Source organism: Elgaria multicarinata, chromosome 6 (assembly GCF_023053635.1).
Source record: "Elgaria multicarinata webbii isolate HBS135686 ecotype San Diego chromosome 6, rElgMul1.1.pri, whole genome shotgun sequence".
Taxonomy (NCBI): domain Eukaryota; kingdom Metazoa; phylum Chordata; class Lepidosauria; order Squamata; family Anguidae; genus Elgaria; species Elgaria multicarinata.
Window position 1 is genome coordinate 45342196 of NC_086176.1, and position 22368 is coordinate 45364563.

Here is a 22368-nt window from a genome sequence, read left to right on the forward strand (position 1 = left end):
TCCCAAGAGCTTACAGCAAAATTGAAAGTTTGGCTATCAGGCCATAACAAGCATCAGAAGTAGAGCATCTGCTTCAGAACAGCCATCTGTCTCTGTCATGAACAGTGAACCACTTGACTGTCAAATAATAATATGTTCCATTAAGAGGTTATTTTCTAGAATGCCATTTTGTTTAAATCGATGTCAGGCTCTCTGATAAATTGACTGAGGAGGAACAAATTTCATTGCTCTGGTACGGGAATGCCATGAGCTGTCCAATATCTTGTAGCTCAGCACACTTCTTTCTCATCATTTTTAAAATTAAAATGGGGGTAGATTTCTTATTAAGGCCAACGGAATATTGCTCTTGGTTTCTGTATTTTTAGTTCAGTGATTCCAGCCAGGGTTTCCTTTTCTACTTGGATATATACAGGAATGTTTCAGAAAAGTTTCGAACGCTAGGTATTATTTTTAAAAGCTACTTTAATTTTAAAAAGCAAGTCTTGGGGGAGTAAGCATATTCTACTTGTGAAAATACACAAGTGCAATATAATTGAGCTTGACAATAATTGTCTCATTAGCTGATATTGTAACAACAGGGCTTGATGTTAAAATATATCTTTCTAAAAGGGGGGTGGTGGAGACAAGGAGATGATGATGTTTCCTAAAACAGCACATTGCACAAAAATGACCACATACTTTAGTGCAAAAGCAGTGCTACTTGCCTGCAGCTCACAGGGAAAGAACAGAGAAGCAAAAAGCCTTAAATGAAGATATCTGGCTTTGATTTAGGCATACAATAAGAATTTAGGAGAAGAATTTATCGCAGCAAATATGAAAAAGAAAAATGGTGTTGTCTTGTATATTAAACTACACCTGAAACCAGAATTGGTAATCTCTGATGAACAAGGACGTTACATAGGAGTTAAAATTAATTTAAATGGAACCACAACTATGGTATTGGGAGTTTATTCTCACAATGAGCACAAAGCAGAATTCTATGAGAGACTCATGAATAGCCTAACTGATATAGCCTTTGACAGCTGGTGTCTGATGGGTGACTGGAATGGAGTGATGGTGCCAAAAATGGATAGGACTTCAGAGAAGGATATCAGAAGTCACCAGGGCAAACTCCCCAAAAGCTTTTTTGATATGATGGACAATTTGGGACTGATAGACATATGGAGACAAAAAAATGGCAATTCAAAGGAATTTACCTACTTTTCAGAAAGACACAGATCACTGTCAGGAATATACATGATCTTAACAACCAGAGACTTTGTTACTAAAGTGAACAAAATAGAGATTCTACCCAGATTTCTCTCTGATCATAATCCTTTATAGATAGTCTACAAAAGAAAAGTAATTACCCCAAGATGGAGATTAAATGAAGCATTACTACAAAATGAGAGTATTTTAGAAGAGGCAAAAAGCAAATTAAAAGAATACTTCGAGATAAATTTAAATAAAGGTACAGATGTGTGAATGGTCTGGGATGCAAGTAAGGCAACCATTAGAGGCTACTTCATACAACAAAATAAAAGACTCAAGAGGGAAAGGCAAGAGCAGACGCAAAATATTATGAACGAAATCAAAAGAAAAGAAGAAGAGTTAAAGAACACGCCTGGAAGTGCAATTATTATCCAGCAAATTAAAATACTACAGCAACAGCTATCCATGTTATCATTAAGAGAGATGGAAGCAAAATTAAACTATATGAAACAAAGGAACTTTGAATTTGCAAATAAGCCAGGGAGGTGGTTGGCTTATAAATTGCGAAAAGAGAGACAAAAGAACACGATAATAAAGATACAAGAAGGAGATCTGGAACTAAAAGATAATACAACCATACAAAGAAGCTTCCACCATTTCTACTCAAATTTATACAAAAGACACGAGGTTGCACCAGAGAAAACAGATGAATACATTAAAAAGCAAAAATTACCCCAAATTACAGAAGAACAGAAACAGATCATGAATAGATCTATAACAGTAACAGAAATGGTTGAGGCATTCAGAAAAATTAAACTGGGAAAATCACCAGGCCCAGATGGTTTTTCAGGCGTGTATTACAAAAACTTTGAAAAGGAGTTGTTACAACCGCTACAAAATGTAATGAACTCCATCCTGGATACCGGGAAGATACCAGATACTTGGAAAATGGCATATATAACATTAATACCAAAAGAAGGACAAGATCCTACTTTGACTAAAAATTACAGACCAATCTCATTATTGAACAATGATTATAAATTATTCACAACAATACTGGCAGAAAGATTTTAAAAAGTTCTACAAGAGATAATTCATGAAGATCAGAGTGGCCTTCTACCAAAGAGACAGTTAAAAGACAATGTTAGAACCATCTTAAATATCGTGGAACACCTAGATAAACATCCAGAGAAACAAGCTGCCTTGATTTTTCTTGATGCGGAGAAGGCGTTTGATAATGTTAACTGGAACTTCATTTTCAAAATTTTAGAAGAAATGTGTTTTGGAGATAACTTCATGAAATGGGTTAAATCGATTTATTCTTCACAAAAGGCACAAATAATCATTAATGGGGAACTATCAAAACCATGTGAAGTGCAGAGAGGAACAAGGCAAGGTTGCCCATTGTCACCCCTGTTATTTATCTTAGTTTTGGAAATATTGAACAGGGATATAAGACAAGATGAAAAAATTGGAGAGATAAAGATTAAAAAAGAATCATATAAATTGAGAGCGTTCGCAGATGATCTGGTACTTACGCTAGAAGACCCATTAAAGGGAATAGAAGTTCTGATGCATAAACTAAAAGGATTTGTGTAGTAGCAGGCTTTAAGGTTAATAAACAGAAGACAAAGATATTAACAAAAAATTTGAACTCCCAAGACCAATCAAAACTAATAGAAAAAACAGGGTTTAAGATTGAAAAGAAGGTAAAGTACTTAGGAATAACGTTAACAAATAAAAATTGTATGTTGTTCTATAATAACTATGTTAAAGTGTGGAATGAAATCAAAAAAGATTTAATTAAATGGGATAAAATACAATTATCAATGCTGGGAAGAATTGCCACTATCAAGATGAATGTGTTACCAAGAATGTTGTTCTTGTTTCAGACAATACCTATAGTGAATTCGGAGTTACCATTTAAACAATGGGAGAAGGACATATCCAAATTTATATGGAAACCAAAAAAACCAAGAATTAAATATAAATTATTACAGGATGCAAAGGAAAGGGGGTCTAGGTTTACCAAATCTAAAATTATACTTTGCTGCATGTGGCTTGGTATGGATGAAAGACTGGATACTGTTGAAAAACAAAAGACTATTGGATTTAGAGGGACATGACTTGAGATTTGGGTGGCATGGTTATATATGGTATGAGAAAGTTAAAGTTAATGTAGAGTTCAACAACCATTATATACGGCATGCTATCCTGAAAATTTGGAATAAATATAAGCCCAGATTATGTCAAAAAACACCATTATGGATATCAGTGCAGGAAGCATACCAAAGAAGGGAGAGGACAGGCAATTACAATTGGTGGACATATTGGTGATATTTTAGAACCATGGCAAGGGGATTATCAATTAAAGTCAAGAGAAGGGTTGACAAAAGAAGGGTACCCATGTCAATGGTTTGAATATATGCAAATGTCAGAAAGGTTTAAAATTGATAAAAAAGTCTGTGGTTTTGAAACAACAAAGTCAGAATTCGAAAGGGCATTATGTATGAACGACGAACATGTTATTGCTAAAATGTATAAACTCTTATTGAGGTTTGAGATGGAGGAAGAACAAGTGAAAGAATGTTTGATAAAATGGGGCCAGAATATGGGACATAGTATACCGATGGCACAATGGGAAAATATGTGGACAAGAGGGCTAAAATTTACGTTAAGTACCAATCTTAAAGGAAAATTTTACAAAATGATGTATATGTGGCATATTCCACCAGCAAAATTGGCCAAAATGTATAAAGGGGCATCAGGATTGGGCTGGAAATGCGAAGAGCAGGAAGGGACATACTACCATGCATGGTGGACCTGCAAAAAAGCAAAGACTTTCTGGATACAAATCCATTCTGTAATCCAAAAAATCCTAAAAATTAATATCCAATTGAAACCAGAATACTTTCTTTTGGGATTTATGGATGAGCAGATGAAAATAAATCATGGGACTATATTCTTATATATGACGACAGCTGCAAGACTGATATATGCACAAAGGTGGAAGGGCAAAATAGTGCCCACAACAGAGGAATGGCTACTGAAGATGTTTGAGCTGGCGGAGATGGCGAAATTCACGGCAATAATGAGGGAAAAATGGACTGTAAGATTTATAATTGAATGGGAACCTTTTGTAAACTTTATGAAGGGACGAGAAAAAAATGACTTGTATATCTGTGGAATCAACCAATAGTGTAGAAAATGTGGAGAGAGAAATTAGAGATTTGGATTTGACAGTGATAAAGAAAAAGAATAATAATGACAACATTATTATATATTTTTGTTGAGGAGAATATTGGAAGAACATTTTATTTGGTGTTTTGTTTGTTTGTTTGATTTTGTTTTGTCTTATTTTTGTGGACGTGTTTGTTTTGTTAGTGTTTTTTATTTACTGATGTTTGGAAATAATAAAAAAGATAACGTTGAAAAGATTTAGGCACTACCATACTTCCAAGGTATTTATGCTTGTGAACTAATGTGTGATGCAAAGATCTCCCAGATTTTCCACCTGATACTACAAGCATAGATAATTTTGATTACTTCATAAATCACAATGCAAAGACGGATCTCAACAGATCAGTTCCTCCTTTCCAGCATCTTCAAACATTTTGAATCATTCCCCCCAAAACATCTGAACCGATTCTTTTCCTAAATTCCTTAAGTTTTTTCTTGCTTCTCGGCATTCCAAAGAATTACTTAGGCAATACTGCTGAAAAGGCAGTCCATTTTGAACGTGGAGTGCCCCCCAAAAGAAAACTAGAGATATGAAGATGTACCACTGATAATAGGATCCGGGGCTGGATCTTCAGAGCATGTTTTTCAGGCAGTGAACCCAGTTGTGATGTACAGGAGTAGTCAGGTATGTGGGAAACTAACAAGGTACTAGATACCACTACCACTGCTTTTACAACGCCTTTTGGAGGTGAATTGCTCTCCCATCTTATACGCCATCTTGGATTACTGGCAATTCCTTCCTTCCTTAGGAGAAAGAATATGGGGCCACCCTTCGCTGCAGTTTTTGTGTCCTTAGCCCTTTTCAGTCATTCTCCCTTTCCCCTGTGATTCATTTCATGAGCAGGAGAGAGGCAATTAGCTCCCTTACCCTCCTCCATGCCCCGATGACCATTCCAGCAGCCTTCCATGTCTTATGGACTAGAATTCTGTAGTGGGGAGCCTTGAGTAGGCATGCCACTTATTATTGTTATTATTATTATTATTATTTAATTATTTATATAGCACCATCAATTTTCATGGTGCTGTACAGAACAAAATAAAACAAAATACAAAACACCCTGCCGTATGGCTTACATTCTAAAATCACAATAACAAACAAACAGGGAGGGGAAAGGCCAACCAGCATGATAGGGTATCCTGCTTCTCCAGTTTTGCAAGTCAGTGGATAGGAAAGGCTCCCTGTCCTCACTGCAAAAGTTCAGCCCCCAATACAGGGAAGGCTGCAAGAACGGCAGTGGGGATGTATGGGGAAGGCAGGTCCAATAGGATCATTCCACTCTCCCCCTTGAGTGATGCTAAGTGTATGGAAGGGGGTGAAATGACAATAGCGCAAATTAATTAAAGACATAAAGACATAACTTTATCCATTCCGTTTTTAATATAATTAATTTTCCTTAATTTTAAAAATAAATTTCCCCCTCAAACTGCCTCCCCTCTAGTTATTTTATCCTTCTTTCAGCCACAGACTGAAGTTCTGATACTAGATTAGAGTTCAAGCGCTTTCTTGTTAAAGTGCACTACTCTTTTTTTTTTTTAATGCAGATGGGAGATTTTATAGCATATAGCACATAATGAAACTTAAAATGTTGCAATGATTCAAGATCCAGCACAGCAACTAGATATTTTGCACTTGCCCACAACAATGGAAATCAGCATCCCAAATAGTGGTGGGCATAAAAAATAACAGCTAACAGCATAAATCCACATGGCATGAAAAACACCTACAATATTGCTAGCAAAAGCACTATACCCAAAGCATCTAAAAGTCACTGAGATAACAGCCCAGTAATTAAGTAACTGCATTGTACACAGAAGGTTGAGATTCAATACAAACACACACTGCACAGTTGAAATGGCAGAAGGCAGAAGAAGGCGCTTACTGAAAGCTCATGCAAAACAGGGCTGTCTCTAATGACAAGAAGCAGCCACGGAGTTACCTTCAAGCTACCGTCCATCTGTTGGACTCTTACCTTTTTGACATCTCTCACAAGATGATACAAAGTGTTGGATGGTCCATGTCTCTGAAAATGATCAATAACAGAGAATCAAATAGTTTTGACCTACCTGGAGGAAATGGTTTGAAACAAAGTACAGGTGCATCAAAGAGTCCAACTATTTATGTATAGTTCATTAAAAACAACAACCAAACCATGACTGTTACCTATTTTATGGGTCTTTTACAAAGACTTCTTGAATATACAATAGCTTTCATAGGGATATATGAGAAATACATTGCAATTCATTTTTGAGCAGGATTTACCCAGTTCAATACAGACTCAGACACAAAGTTTGTACATTTCTGAGCTTGCAATGCGATTCGTGGGCCCCCAAAATGTATTCAGCAATGAATACATTTGAAAAATGTGCGTGAAAAATACATGCTTTTGAAAAATGTGCACGAATACACTTTAATCGATGGGAGAAGAATGCGTACATTTCAAAGATGCACACAATTGATGCCTACATTTGGAAAAGTACATACAAAAATATGCATAGATTTTCATGTGAAAAGAAACCCCCCCCCCCCAAAGCTCACAATCTGAAACGGACTTGAGATGGAACGAGCTTTGATATCAAAGTGGAGAAGTTCGGCCACCCTGAGTTTTGCTGATTCGCACATCTTTTTCATTAAGGAGCACTAATAATCCACAGGGTTTTGTTCACTATTTCACAAGACCACCTTTATTCTGGGTTAATATCCCAAACTATCTCCTGAGAGATTATGATTCAGAGAAACACTGGCTAAAGGGAAGATGGATCTCTTTGCATACCGATATCTCTGAGGTGTTTAAATTACAATTTTTAGCAGCCAATGCCCACATTGAAAGAAAACACTTCATAGGAAAACCCTATGGCTGGATCAATTGAGCAATTTTGTGATAAGTATTTGATCTGATAGAAATTATTTGAGACTATTCATGCAAATATACCCTAAAGATTCTATTATTTGCCCCATGACTTAGGGCTCATCTACACCAAGCAGGATATTCCACTATGAAAGTGGATTACTGCATTATACTGCATTATAGCGGTATTGAAGTGCACTGACAACTGTTGGGGCCCATTGAGACATACTATATACCGTTTTCATACTACTATATGCTGCTTGGTGTGGCTCCTGCCTCTTATATATTGCTTTCATTGTGGGATATCCTGCTTGGTGTAGATGAGCCCTTAGTATGTCAGAATTTACTAGTTGAAGAGTTGCTATTTTATTTTCTCTTTTAATGCGTAATTGTATGGCTTTTATATTAGATTTGTTTGTTTTTAATGCTGTGTACACCACCTGGGATTCCTTGTGGGTGAAGGGATTTATACATTTTATTAATTTTAGGAATAAAGAAATACAGATTCAACAGAAGGTAATAGAGCAGTGGTAGGCAACCTTGTGCCTTCCAGATGTTTTGGATGATAAATCTCATCAGTCCCACCCAGCATGTATAATGGAGTTGAAGTCCAAAACCTCTGAAGGGCACTGGGTTGCGTGCTTCTGGAATAGACTTTCAATTCTACTTAGTGCTAGCACCAAAATTTGGAATTGAGGAATTGATTCATTGCTGTGAATCAGAAAGGACTAAGCCATGGTACAGACATTTACAATAAGCTTTGTGTTGTGAAAGAACAATTCAGGTGCCCTTCTGCTTTATCATGAAGCTTAAGTAGCATATGTTGTGGATGTTACATATAGGCCATAGCTAGATGGGGCTTTATCCCAGGGTGATCCCTGGGATTGTCCCTGTGCATCCACTTGATGCACAGGGGATCCCAGGATCTCACCCTCCACTTTGGCCCTGGTTTTTCCGCGGTCCTGGGCTGAGCCCGAGACCGCGGAATGTGTGGCTGGGTGCCGTGGGTTGACCCAGCTCTGCATGATTCCTCGCGAGGAGCCAGGAACCGCGTACGGGGCGCAGCACTTCTCAGGGGGTAGGGTGGGGGAGCGGGGAAAGTAATTTAAATTTAAAAAATAATTTTAAAAAATGGCGGGCGCGATGCCTCTCCTTCTGAGGTCGTCGCATGTCACGTGTAAACAGAGGAGGGATCTCGCGTTAAACGCAACGTGAACTTTTCCCTCCTCCGTCATGGGATAACAGGTAGGTCTAGCTAAGGCCATAGTCACCCCAATTGCACCACTCTTTGTCTTTTAAAAGTAGCAGGGTAAGGAGATCAGATGAATAAAGCATTTTACATGTACTGATCTCTATACAGAATTCATACCTTACTTTAGGTGTGTGGTGGTGCAGTCCATGACACTACACTGTCACAGGATCTGATGACTTCTCTACATTAAAGCAAAAATCCTGTACCATTACCAAGCTTTCGTCTCGCAAGGTTTTTCCAGGATGGGCATGATACACATGCCTCCACCTTCCCACCCCACCCCTTTTTGGCTATGTCCTTTGTATTCCATATGTTCCATTTATAGAGCCAGCAGATGGTGCTGCAAGATTGCAGCAATGTTGTGCCATTCCAGAAATACACTAGCTCTTCGATGGCAGTGTATATTTGTTACTGCATTTTTGGTGAGGTAAATCATGGTGGAATAAAGCTAAAAAAAAAAAAAAAAACAGCAGGAAAGACGCCAGAGGATGACATCATGAAAAAGAGCCATGAACTTCAGTGAGTAATCAAACTTGATCACGTAAGCTCCGTGTGAAGGAGCCCTGGAACAGGCTGAAGATTACCACTGTTCCCCTGTTTCTTCAATAACCAGACCACAGGCAGAAATTCAACAGGTGCCATTCCCTTCCCCACCATGCAATGAAATAGATGAATTTTTGCCAATCTTTGCAGCTGTAGATAAAATTCCTTCCAATATTACTACAACATATCTCCTGGGAAATTTCCAGTTTTGACAATGGTAGCAGGTGTTCTGTGAGAAGTGCTGCAACTAAATAGAATCCTTTAACTTTCAAACTGACTGCTTTAAGACTAGGCAATTCATGGTGACATTTTCAAAACAGAAATTGCAAAAAAGTGGGGTCATATATTGGGAGCGAATTATTTTTTAAAACAGTATTCTATAGAAATCTGCAAGTGATAGCGTGCTTGCCTTTTCAGGGAGATATGTTTTGGTAGCTGTTAAAGACTGCTTTCAAAGACTAAGCAGGTGAGCCCCAGAGAACTTTTGTTATAAGAATGCTTTAAGGCAGCCATTAACTCATTTATAAAGAGCTTGTTGGATGAACTTCTCTGCACCATTCTAATGCTTGAAGGCAGATGAAACAAACAAACAGAAAATTTGTTTTAGCTTGGCCCTACCGTATTGTACAATTCCTCTAGTCTGGAGATGGTGAGAAAACGGTGCATGCTTACTCCATTCTCTATGAGCAATTTCACAAAATCCACTCTGTCCAATACCAGGGCATCCAACATTGCTTGTTCAAGGGACCCCACCTACAAAGGAAACAACCCAGTCAGATTGGCCTCATGATCAGTGGGAAGGAGGTGTTTATTTATTTATTGCATTTCTATACTGCCCAATAGCCGGAGCTCTCTGGGCGGTTCACAAAAATTAGATGAAAACCTAACTTTAGCGCAGAAAGGGTATGGAGCTGTTTCACACTTTTGTTGGCCTGCTAATGGCAGATTCCAACATAACATTTCATGATTATGCAATGACTTTTCAGTAAAATTCTGGGATATTCTGAGGAAATAAAATGGTGCCTGCCACAATTGGTTACTGAAATCACCTGTTTCTGGAAAAAAATACATTATATAAAAAAGAAAATGGCAGAGAGAAAAAGAAAATGAGACTGTAAATAATTAAATTTTGTGTTTGTTTTGTTATTTACAAAAATAGCTCCTCACATTCTGCTTTGGTTTCCTCCAGGCTGAATAATTGGTGTGCAAACCTTGACATGCCTTTGCCCACTCCTGTCTCCAAATTCTTTGTGAATATAAATTGAATAGCACTGATCCCAATGTGGAGTTGTGGGGGACCCTATTCCTCACTTTCTTCCATTGTGAGAACTGTCCCCTTACCCTATCCTCTGCTTACTATTTTTAACCATTACCAATTTGTAAGGGTACTTGTTTGCTTATCTTATAACTTCTAAGTTCATTCAGTTACCTTTGGATAAACCTTTAGAAAGTCCAACTGTTTGTCTGCTCATGCCCCCTTCCATCTTTATGCTTGCTGACATTCTCAAAACTCCCAAAAGACTCATTTGAGCAGCCATGCCGATTCATTCTCATCAAGGCTTGTTCTCTATATTTAACTTTAATAAAACTTTACCTGGACATTTGGCTAACTGACTTCCTGGATCTCCACTACTGGCTATTTTCCTCAGGTAAGAAGAACAATTTTAGTGACAATTTGCATCTTTTGGCTAGAAGATCTACGTTTTCACTTCAAGAACTCTTGGGTGCCTGTCTTATTATGATTTTATTAGAATGTAAGCCTATGCGGCAGGGTCTTGCTATTTACTGTTTTACTCTGTACAGCACCATGTACATTGATGGTGCTATATAAATTAGGGATGTGCTCCGCTCTGATTAGGAGCGTAGAAGCAGTAGCGGATTGGCCTGCTCCGCCTTACCCAGAGGCGGAGTAGGAGCGGACCGCGGACCCCCTAGAAGCAAGGCGAAGAGAAGCGGCCATTTTTCGGAGCTCCTAGTTCAGGCGGAGCGCTCCGGTCGCCATCTTGAAAACATTTCGCCATAGGATTGCATTGCGGCAAATAATCGCGCATAACTACGTTGTTTTTGAAGCTATCATTCTGAAAATTCTTGTGCACAGAGAGTCGTGGATGGGGGTCATTTTGAGACCACTCTCACCTCTCTGCGTTGTCTGGGTCGCGTGCTATATTTTTGTGAAAATCGGGTCAACCGCGCGGCTCAAACGGCGTTTTCGGCTTTTCGCCCATAGGATTGCATTGAGGGAAAGAATCGGGGATAACTGGGGGGGGGTTTAAGCTATCATTCTGAAAATTCTTGTGCACAGAGAGTCGTGGATGGGGGTCATTTTGAGACCACTCTCAACTTTCTGCATCGTACGGGTCACGGGCTATATTTTTGTGAAAATCGGGTCAACCGCGCGGCTCAAACTGCGTTTTCGGCTTTTCGCCCATAGGATTGCATTGAGGGAAAGAATCGGGGATAACTGGGGGGGGGGTTTAAGCTATCATTCTGAAAATTCTTGTGCACAGAGAGTCGTGGATGGGGGTCATTTTGAGACCACTCTCAACTTTCTGCATCGTACGGGTCGCGGGCTAGAAGTTTTTAAAAAATCGGCGGGAAAAATACCTTTTTCAAAGGGCTGAGGGGCAGAGTCAGCTCCCGGTCATTTTGATCCCAAAGTTGGAGGAGGGCATAGGCAAAACAGGTAACTTGGGATTCTGGGAAACTTCTCTTTCTTCATCTGAACGGGCTTTTCCCCGTGTTTTTTAACACAGTAGCCCCACCAAATGCACAAACACAACCTGAAATCATATACTAAGCCAAGAATAAGAGATAGAAACACAGCACTGCTCCCCACCCTAACCTTGGTGAACAACTGAATAGATGTGGTGCAAGGGGATGAGCTCCCCTAGGGCATCTCATCGTGGATGTGCCCCCACTCTCTCCTGCACTGGAAGGCCATTAGAGCCTTCCAAAGAGAGTAAAACGGTGGAGCAATGCCTATCATGAGTTGAAGTGAATGGTCACTTTTCAGTGGTGGAGCAATGCCTGTTATGAGTCGAAGTGAGCGTTTTACTTCTTCTCAGAGCTGTTGGTGGCTGTCAGTGTCTTGAACTGGCAGCTACTTCCCCCTCCCCCGGGCACGTCCCCCTATTGCTGGTAAAAGACAGATATAGCCTTTTTAAAAAAATTCTTCTTGCTGTTTATTGAGCAACACTGCTGCTTTTAATTCCACCCCTCCTTTGTTTATTGATTGATTTATTCCATTTTCTATGCATTACTGGCTTATCCTTGGCTCACTTCCTTATGCCCCCAGAAATGCCAGCTGCATGCCTGCCTGCCTTCCCTCCCTCCTCCCCTGCCCACCTCGCAGGGATGTTGTGTGTGGGGTGCCCGATTTTCAAAAATTCGCCAAAAATCAGGGGATGATGGGATTGCTTTGAAACTTGGCGTGCATGTGTATATCCCCATGAGGTGTCATGGTGCCAAACATGAGGTTTCTAACTTGAACAGAAAAAAAGTTGTATAATTTTTTAGCTTTCAATGCAAGCCTATGGGGGGGGGGAAACGGAGCTCCGGATCCGGATCCGGAGCTCCGGGCGGAGCGGAGTGGAAGTGGGCGGAGCGGGGGCGGGGCAGAGCGGCCCGATCCGGAAAATGGCGGATCTGCAAGTGAAGCGGAGCGGGGGGTCCGTGCACACCCCTAATATAAATCATCATCATCATCATCATCATCATCATCATCATCATCATCATCTGGGCTTGATGATTCATTAGTTTTTAATTCTATCATTCATCAAACGTCATCTCTCATCATGTCTGTTTAACTTAGGTTTTGAGACATCTCCCCAAAATTGGCGGGCTTCTGTCTACATCTTCTTCAGAGAAAAAGCACAAAGAATTCATTGAGCTTTTCTGCAATCTCCTATCTTCCTTCCGTAAACTCTTGAAACCTTTGTCATGTAACAATATGCTTCTCTGGTGGTCTCCTGCTTCTGATGCTTATAAAGACATTTCAGCCCAACTAGTTTAAGGGCCCAGGACAGTATACAATCAGACAAGGTGAATTCCCTGCCTCAGCTGGCTGAAATGGGAAAGCGTATCAGGCCTCGCCACCACCTCCTGCTGCCTGGCTAGCCTCACTCTACCACTGTGGCCAGTGAGGCTTCCCATAGCAGCTGCCTGCCCAATCTCTTGCTCAGTCTCCTCTATGATTAGGCACTTCTTGCTTCAGATCCTCATCTCCGCTGCCCTTTTTCTCAATCCACCACCAACCCTCTTTCTGGCTTCACTTTCTCAGTCCATTCGTGACTCTCCATCCTTCCTTAAGGCATCCTTTTTATTCCCTGAGCTGGAAGCTATTCAGTTCTTTGAGCAATTGAGCATTCAATGTCAGCAATATATACCTGCCAACTCTGGATGGCATTCCATGCATCTGATGAAGTGGACTCTGGTGCACAAAGGTGTGTTCCATAATAAATTTGTTAGACTTTAAGATGCCACAACTACTCTGAACATCATCAGATGAGGGGGAAATCACGCTTCCCTACTGTCGCTTTGGCCTCCTGCTGCTGTCCCACAGTAGCAACGAACAGCTTCCACTTTTTCACACAGTGAAAAAAGAGGAAGCAGCAAAGACCATGTGGCCTGTTTAGTGGGCGTTTTTATTGTGCTGGCGTCACGTTTCGCTTCCAAAAGAAAAGAAAAGAAAGGATTTACCAAGGTCTTATTTTGTTGCGGAAAGAAGACCAGAAGGAGCAGGAGATGTACAGGAGGTGGGCGGCATCATCAAAATGACCCACGAAAAACCGTGAGTGGCCAGAAATGAACATGCAACAAAACGCTCATCTGACTATGCTCTCTTTGTTATTTCCACAAAGTAAGATATATTCCTGATCCAATATGCTTTACTTTAAAGAAGCCACTAGGTGGCAACATTTCCTTTAAGAAAACTAATAGGCCATCGTCATATCGGTAATCATGTTATTAAAACCTGCTAACCTCCGACTCTGGAAACCCCTTTTAAAAATGCTGGAGGTTTTTTCACATTCAATTGAAAATGATATTAGTAGTGGTGTAAATACTGTACCGGCCACTGTTGCCCATAAATAAAAATCTGGCTGCGAGCGATGTCTACTCTGTTCCAAGCTAATGCTAGGCTCAGTTGATCTGGAGCAGAGGCATTTGCTCCTGTACAAAGAAACAGGGAAGAATAAACACACACTATTAATTACAATCAGTTGTAAAACACATACTCAGGAGATGTGGGTAGAAAGCAGATACACAATGCTGCAATAATATAATAATGTTTGTTTAATACTGCAATAGTGGCTTTTGTGTTCAGTTGGGGAACTCTGTCCCCGGGGGTGGGTGGGTTAGGCCAGTTTCCTCCTTAGTGTCCTTTAGATGGCTGGTGAAGACAACATTGTTCCATTGAGCTTTTAATAGTTAATGGTGCTCTCTGTTTTCATCTAGGGATGTGTATTGGATTTGGGAGAACCCAAACCCCAAGCAGCATTGGGCTGCTTTGTTCTGGAAAGGAAGTGGGCTTTCCTCTGAAGCCAACAGAACTGATACTGGAGCCTAATGAGGCTTCATTATTGACCTGTAAATAATGCCTTTTCGTTTTGTTTCTCTAAATGCTGATTATGAGTAGGGGGAGTGAGTGCATCTCAATGACTGGCCTCTAGTGTGCATCGATCCCCAACTTCGACTCAGACCACAATCTGACATTTTATAAAGCAGCCAATTCAGCTCGGACTGATTTAGAGTCCATCCACTTTGAATTGGTACTAAATCCAAGTTGAGGTTCAGAAATCTGAGGCTCCAGCTTCAACTCTGTTGGCATCAGAGAGAAGCCTGCTTCACCCCAGAAAGCAGCAAAACCAGATCAAAGCGGCTAAATTCTGCTTCATCTGAATCTGATACACATCCCTAGTATACATCTCTATTTTATCATTAATCCCTGGTTTTAAAATGTGGTGAGTGTGTGTAAATTTATATATTTTATTCATTGTGTTTTTATTGTATATTGCCTTGAGCTCTCATTGAGTGGTTGGGCAATAAAAAATATTCTAAGTAAATAAAATAGTATCCAATAGGGGCTGTTCCAGCCCTGCCAGCCCAGGACCACACACAGTCATGATCGAGCACTTCCAGAGGCAAGGCCCAATGCGTGTGAAAATGCCGGCAGGGATGGCCACGCACGCATGCCCCCTACTGGATACTACCCTTGGAAGGCTAAAATTAGTAACGATAAGCTCTATTGGACAAATTAGTAACAAATAACTTAAATCCCATTGGCTTTCTAACCTTAGCTAGATGGGGCTTACATATGTTCATTTGGGAAGGAGAGGATAGCACCCTTTCTCAAAAATGGGGCCGGCACAAGCAGTAGCTCTGACTTGGAGTTCCGGGGGTGTTGAGTGAAGAAGCTTTTGTATAGATTGGAGTAGAGTGAGAAGCATCACTCTTGGAAGTCCGTTTTTCTCTATCCAACCCTTCCTATGGCACAAAACATGAGACAGACCAGTAAAAGCTGTAGGAAACAGCCTCCACCTTTTTAAAAATTAAAAGCCACATCATGTGCAACCGATAAAGACCAACTCTAAACGTGTGCCTCCTCCTGACCATTTTCCAATCCTTTCTCCTTCACAACCAGCGTTTCCTTTAAAAAAATGGTTGTGAGCTGTTGTACCTGTGTACTTAGACACTTCTCTAATTTTGCTTGCTAGCATAGCAAAAAGCTTGGATCACAGAATTTGGCTACACCCTGACCCTAGGCACCGGCAACTTCAAGGTTCTCCTTGCTGTTCTCAACATGATGCACAAAACTTATTGGAAGGTGCTTATGTGCATGGATATAACTGCTCACGGTCAGCGGTTACAAACAAAACCAAAGCCCTGGGTCTGCAGTTCCAGGAAGTGGAAGCCTATGGGAAATGTATCAAGATTGTTTCAGGTCAATGAGGGATCAAAAAGTGAAATTAAATGAAAGGAGACAAGAGTGTTGATGTGGATACAGTATCAGTCACTGTGCTGTAATGAGACTATGCCAAATATCCAGCATTTCTAAAGCAATTATATTTCTTCAGTGGGCTGTATAAAAAGGTTGGATGGCCATGCCACAAAGTATGAAATTTCATATAACCACACACTTAAGAACAACAACAGTCATGCAGTTAAAAAATTGAATCAATAGACCTTGAGAGAAATAACGGGAGAAAACCTCTAAAGGGATACCCGTGTTAGCCTGCTGTAGCTTTAACTGCAGTTAAATAACCATGAAATGTAAACTACAGTCAAAGACAATTCTACGTAAACCCTAATGTTAAAACCTTATCTTGAGTATATTTAAGCTTGACATGGTATTTCATGGTCATTTGGCTCCGCTGTTTATTCCTCCTCCCCTCTATATGTTCCCCTCTGTATATACACATCCATGCCTTCCAATCAAGTGTAAAACTTCATACATCTATTATTATTATTATTATTTATTTATTTATTTATTTATTTATTTATTTATTTATTTATATAGCACCATCAATGTACATGGTGCTGTACAGAGTAAAACAGTAAATAGCAAGGCCCTGCCGCATAGGCTTACAATCTAATAAAATCATAGTAAAACAATAAGGAGGGGAAGAGAATGCCAACAGGCACAGGGTAGGGTAAGCAGGCACAGGGTAGGGTAAAACTAACAGTATAAAGTCCACACAACATCAAGTTTTAAAAGCTTTAGGAAAAAGAAAAGTTTTTAGTTGAGCTTTAAAAGCTGCGATTGAACTTGTAGTTCTCAAATGTTCTGGAAGAGCGTTCCAGGCGTAAGGGGCAGCAGAAGAAAATGGACGAAGCCGAGCAAGGGAAGTATAGGCCCTTGGGTAGGCGAGAAACATGGCATCAGAGGAGCAAAGAGCATGAGCGGGGCAATAGTGTGAGATGAGAGAGGAGAGATAGGAAGGAGCTAGACCGTGAAAAGCGTTGAAGGTTAACAGGAGAAGTTTATATTGGATTCTGAAGTGAATTGGAAGCCAATGAAGAGATTTCAGAAGCGGAGTAACATGGTTAGAGCGGCGAGCCAAGAAGATGATCTTTGCGGCAGAGTGTTATAAAGGGAGGGGAGTTACTGAAAAATATCTGCAGATGAAATCATTAACTATAACTAAGAAATCCCTATAAATACTTCATCTATTTGTGAGGACTCCTCTAGAGCTCCATATTAAGTAACTACATTGGTCTCCCCTCCTCAGTGGCATTATCATAGGTGCCACTACATGGTGCCTCTAATAATTTGTAGGGAAGTTCCAACAAACTACCATCAGGGATGGAATCTTTGGGATTAACAGCTGAAAACATCTGTGAATGGACATTTGAATATGCAAATTTATTTTGCAGTTTATTTGCTTATTATTTTTATTCCACCTTTTTTCCTGCAAGGAAATTATGTGAAAGAAAAAGAAAAGGGTCCTCAAGCAGATTTTAATCAGAAATTGGTTATCTAAACAAAGAATACTTGCTAGAGTGGTGGCAAAAGGAATTCTCAAGTGTTACTAGTGTACAGTTCTCTTCATTATGGTATTTGCTGTACTTCTCTAATTTATGATCTGGTGGTTAGATTTAGCAGGATTTTACAGATATCATCTTTACATTATTTTGCCTCTTCATATTAAAATTAGTCAAACAGCGGTAATTTCTATTGTGCAGTAGGCTCTTTCATTTCTTGTTTTACATTACCTTTAGATTTCAAGGGGAATGAAACCTGATCAAGGCAGAAAAATTGCGCTGTGAGTATCACGTGGTTTCTGTGTTGTTGCTAGGATACCCCCTCCATTTGTCTATCTGAACTAGAAAGCTGCCTTTTCTACCCTGTGACTCTTTGGTGGATTTACATCATACCACTGTTACATCAGAGCAAAGCAAAATCTCTGTTGCTTCATGTTTCTATTAAGCACCCAGGCACTATGGATACATGTTAGTCTGATCTCTAGCTTACTCCACAATGCATTGACAATTTTTAACAACCAATTTGGTTGGAGGCACACACAACGGGAGAAAAAATCCTACCCCTGCAAAGGCAAAGGATAACTAGCAGTTCTCGGCATTCATATTATTCAGATATGCAGAGTCCAAGTTAGTATTGTCTAGGAGAAAAGATGAGAAATATAACCATAAACTTTTTCCTTTGCCATTTATAGCAGATTCTTCCTGCCCTGTCCATGATCTGTACACAGAAGGTTGGATCCATGATTCCCCTTTCATGGACTGAAGAGCTCGACTCACAGAAGGCGCCCCCACCAATTTGAGGGGAGACCCCCCCTCTCCCTTGCACCACATCTCACCCCATTTGGCAGGGACCCCTGTGCCTCTGTGTACCATTTTCAGGGGGCTGCAGGGGCTGCTGTAAGGAGGAGGGGTGGGGAGCCCCTCTTTTGTAAAGTCGGATCCCCTAAAGCTGGATCCAACCTAGAAAGAATGTGTATAAGTGTGGTATACAGCATCCACTTGGAAATTCTATTTCTACCTGTAAGGTAGGAGACCAGTTAAAAAAAAAAAGAGAGAGAGACAAGGTAGAGCTCCTAACAGCAAACTTTCAGACCCACTCTATTAAGGGGTGGGGTGGGGGAGAGGGCTTGACGTTTTTGTTGCTCCAGCCAAATTTTTTAGAAATTTGCATTCACAAACTGCTCACCTCTCAGTGAGACGTAATATGCTAAGATAATTCCTGCATTTTATTTTCAAAGCAAATGTACAATCATTTCATGGTTGACACTCACTGCCCTACGCATTAGTGGATGGGAGCAACATCGCTCAGCAGCTGCAGGACAGATGCTCTCAAAGCATGAGTTATGGCACATTTACAAGCCAGAACGAATGCAGAGGCATCAGGCTCAGGTAAGCTTAGCAATATGCTTCACTGAACACAACAATGGATTAGGTAGCAAGAACGGAAATGAGCATATATCTTTCTTTCAAGATAGCAACAGTTCAGACAGTGACTTGGTTCACATAGCATGGCAGCCCATGGGGGCCGTTGTGCAGGGCACCATGGGTGCCCAGCTTGCTGTGGGTTTTTGTATTGTGTGGACCCAGGCAGCAGGGGTTGTTTGACGGTTAGGCAATGTGACAGCCCCTATGGGTAAATTAAGCCACAATGTTGTGACATATGAACAGGCCCAAAGTAAGGGTTTGGGTAGTCTTGCAAATTATATTGGTGGGGTGTTGGTGGAAAAACAAACACACCAGCTACTAGAATTGCAAGCTCCTTGTGAATCAATCAGCTGTGTTAGCAATCTCTCCACTACACACATAATATTATGAAGTAAGGATCACAAAGTCTCTGATTACACATGAAATGAAGTTCTGCATTGTGGCTGTTTCCCCACCCCCACCCCCGCACCCCAAAGCAGCTCAAATCAGCTTTAGCAGGCTGGGACTCTGGGTAGAGGAAGAAGTTGATCTGTGTTGCCTTGAGAATGGAGAGCAGAAGAGAAGCACACTCTCTGGCTTTTACCATCAGTGAGGGGATTGTGGGCCACTGGGAGGCTGCATCACTTGCTTCTCAGGAATGACATCAAACCAAGGTAGACACCAACTTGATCCTCCCCATCAGCCAGAGAAGGAGTCACTGCAGGGAGCTTGCTTCTCCATCCCTGCTTCTCCATCCCTGCCAGTTACCTAGGGAGGTTGTGGGCTCTCCCACACTAGAGGCATTCAAGAGGCAGCTGGACAACCATCTGTCAGGGATGCTTTAGGGTGCATTCCTGCATTGAGAAGGGGGTTGGACTCGATGGCCTTGTAGGCCCCTTCCAACTCTGCTATTCTATGATTCTATGATTCTAAGAACACTCTGCCCCAATTGACAGTTGTCCTGGGACTGCAGAAATAAGGGGAAAGTATGCTCCAGCCCTACCCATTGGCCTAAGAAACAAGAGCCTAATTCAAGAAGGTACATCAGCAATGAAATATCAGCCTGGCCCAAAGTGCATTTAAATGTCTGCTTATAGCTCCCCACCCAGATTGTTCTGGCCTTGAAAAACTGGTCTCCCTCCTCTTCCTTTTCCATCTGCTCATCTTTCCATGAATGTCTAAACATTTTAGTTTGTAAGCTTGAAGGCAGGGACTCTCTCTCTCTCTCTCTCTCTTTTTCTTGATGTGAGCCACACTGGGAAACAATAATTGTCTGAATAACTGGATGGAAGTGCAGTAAATAAATAAATATAAGCCTTATCCATCTGATCACTTCCAGCTAAAAATACTCTCCCTAAACTCAAGGTTTATTTTACAAGAGAAAAAGATACAGGAGGAAAAAAGTGGTTTGGGAGGGTGATGAACAGAGGAGAAAGGATTAATTGCTCCCTCTATGCCCCCTCTCTGCTTCAGCAGGATTAGACTAATTTTTGGCTTAAATGAAACACACAGCAGCAAAAACAATGACAACAACAACCAACAACAACATGAAAGTCCATCTAATGTGTTGGTTGAGTCCAACAGATACCAAATCCAGGCTTTTGTAGCACAAATCACAGTGGATTGCTATTAGCTTCTTTGTCACATATTATTATGTGTAATAAAAGATGATCTACAGTTGCACAAAATCTCTTGCTATTTCTGCTTCTGCTTTGAAAGATAGGAAAACTAAAATGGCACTGGCTGTATACTGCAGCTACAAGATTACTTGCTGCGCTATCTTGTGAATGAGTATTTTCAATACACCAATAGAATGGTGTATTGAAACAGAAGGAACTATTGCTTTTCTCACTTCCTGTTGCTCAAACAGTGGATACTTCAGAGCAGCCTTCACAGGGATGAGAAAATATTTTAGGGCTCAGAAACAAGCACAAGGGTAGTACCACATTAGCAGTAGAGTCAGTCCAGAGTCTCCTTGCACACATATTCTGCAAGCCCAGGGCACTAATGGTTTCAGTCCCAACCCTAGCAAGTGGGTGTGACTCACATTTTGGATATTTTGAACAGCTAATTGTCCATGGACAATTTGTACATCAGAACTGTCTGACTCACAGCAATATCAATCATGTGCTGTCATCATGTCTTCACAATGAAAAATTATAATCTGGGGGCTGTCTAAATATTTGGTAAACCCTCAGTGGCTGCAAATTGGTGCTGCATCGATTATATGACACAGCCACCAATTCGCAGCCACCACGGGTCCCCCCCCACAAAGCTGCGCATTGGAATAGTGGGAGACTTACCCTGACTTTTCCCAAAGAAGCAAGGTCACCATGGCCTTTCTGCCATGTGACCTCGCTCCAGGGGTGATCTTGGGTGGTGGTTCCTGGGCAGATCCTAGGCAGAGGATGACCTGTGATTGGTTGCCAGATGCTGGGAAGAGGATGGGGGATGAGCTCCAGGACCCAGATGACCACCAGGAAACCTGGTGCTCCCTCCCAGCATGGGGATTTCCCAGCCCCACCCTGCAGCAGTGATACCGCAGTGTTTTGGGGGAAGGAGCAGAGAAGTGGCACCATGAAGACAGGCCCCTGATCTGAGGTTTCTCTACCTTTTCAGGGTCAAACAATAAGACTCAGCTCAAAACTTTTCTTTTCCCTATAGCCTTCAAATATTGAGTTTGTTCTGACTTTACACTGTTGGTTTTGCCCTACCCTGTGCCTGTTTACACTTCCCTGTGCCTGTTTGCATTCTCCTTCCCTCTTTATTGTTTACTACAACTTATTAGATTGTAAGCCTATGCGGCAGGGTCTTGTTATTTACTGTGTTATCTGTACAGCACCATGTACATTGATGGTGCTATATAAATAAATAATAATAATAATAATAATAATATTTTAAATACGCTCCCATTTTTTTAGTTGCTGTTTAAATAACCTAGGGCTGGAACAAGCAAGATAAGACTCATGGCCATATCTGGCCCACAAGGGTTTATCCTCAAGAGCTGGTAATTCTGATGAAAGAGGACTCTCTCAAAATAATAATTAGAAACTGGTTATTTCCTTTCTTCTACTAACGTCATAGCTGGAAATTGAACCATTTTGGAGGGGCTAAAAACCTGAAGCTAAGTTCAGTATAAAGAAGAGTTTCTGATGTCTTAAGAAAATCATTAATATTGTTTCCTAGGATGCTTCAGCAGAAGAAGGTCAGCAATGCACTGACAAAGGTAGCATTGTTACATGTAGAAAATAAAGCCATTTTTGAGATAATAAAATATAATCCTGTTGGAAATTATGATGTACACCAAGTGAGCGAAGGCTTTTTCATTTATTGGAACAAGGAGAAGCAGTTTAGAACTTCGGCTGGCTGGACGCACAACCTTGTCATTTCAACAAGCCTTGACATAGTAAA

General features: G+C 40.8%; 1 protein-coding gene across 2 annotated transcripts in view; it reads right to left on the minus strand.

The window, feature by feature from the left end:
- The window catches only part of TRPM3 (transient receptor potential cation channel subfamily M member 3), a 283758-nt gene that overhangs the window by 41421 nt on the left and 219969 nt on the right, over positions 1–22368 (minus strand). For both annotated transcript variants that reach the window (XM_063129338.1, XM_063129339.1), the window contains exons 10-12: positions 14141–14241; positions 9691–9825; positions 6402–6452 (exon numbers count right to left, since the gene is read on the minus strand). In XM_063129338.1, the coding sequence (XP_062985408.1) occupies positions 6402–6452; positions 9691–9825; positions 14141–14241 (287 nt within the window). The remainder of the gene's footprint in view (positions 1–6401; positions 6453–9690; positions 9826–14140; positions 14242–22368) is intronic.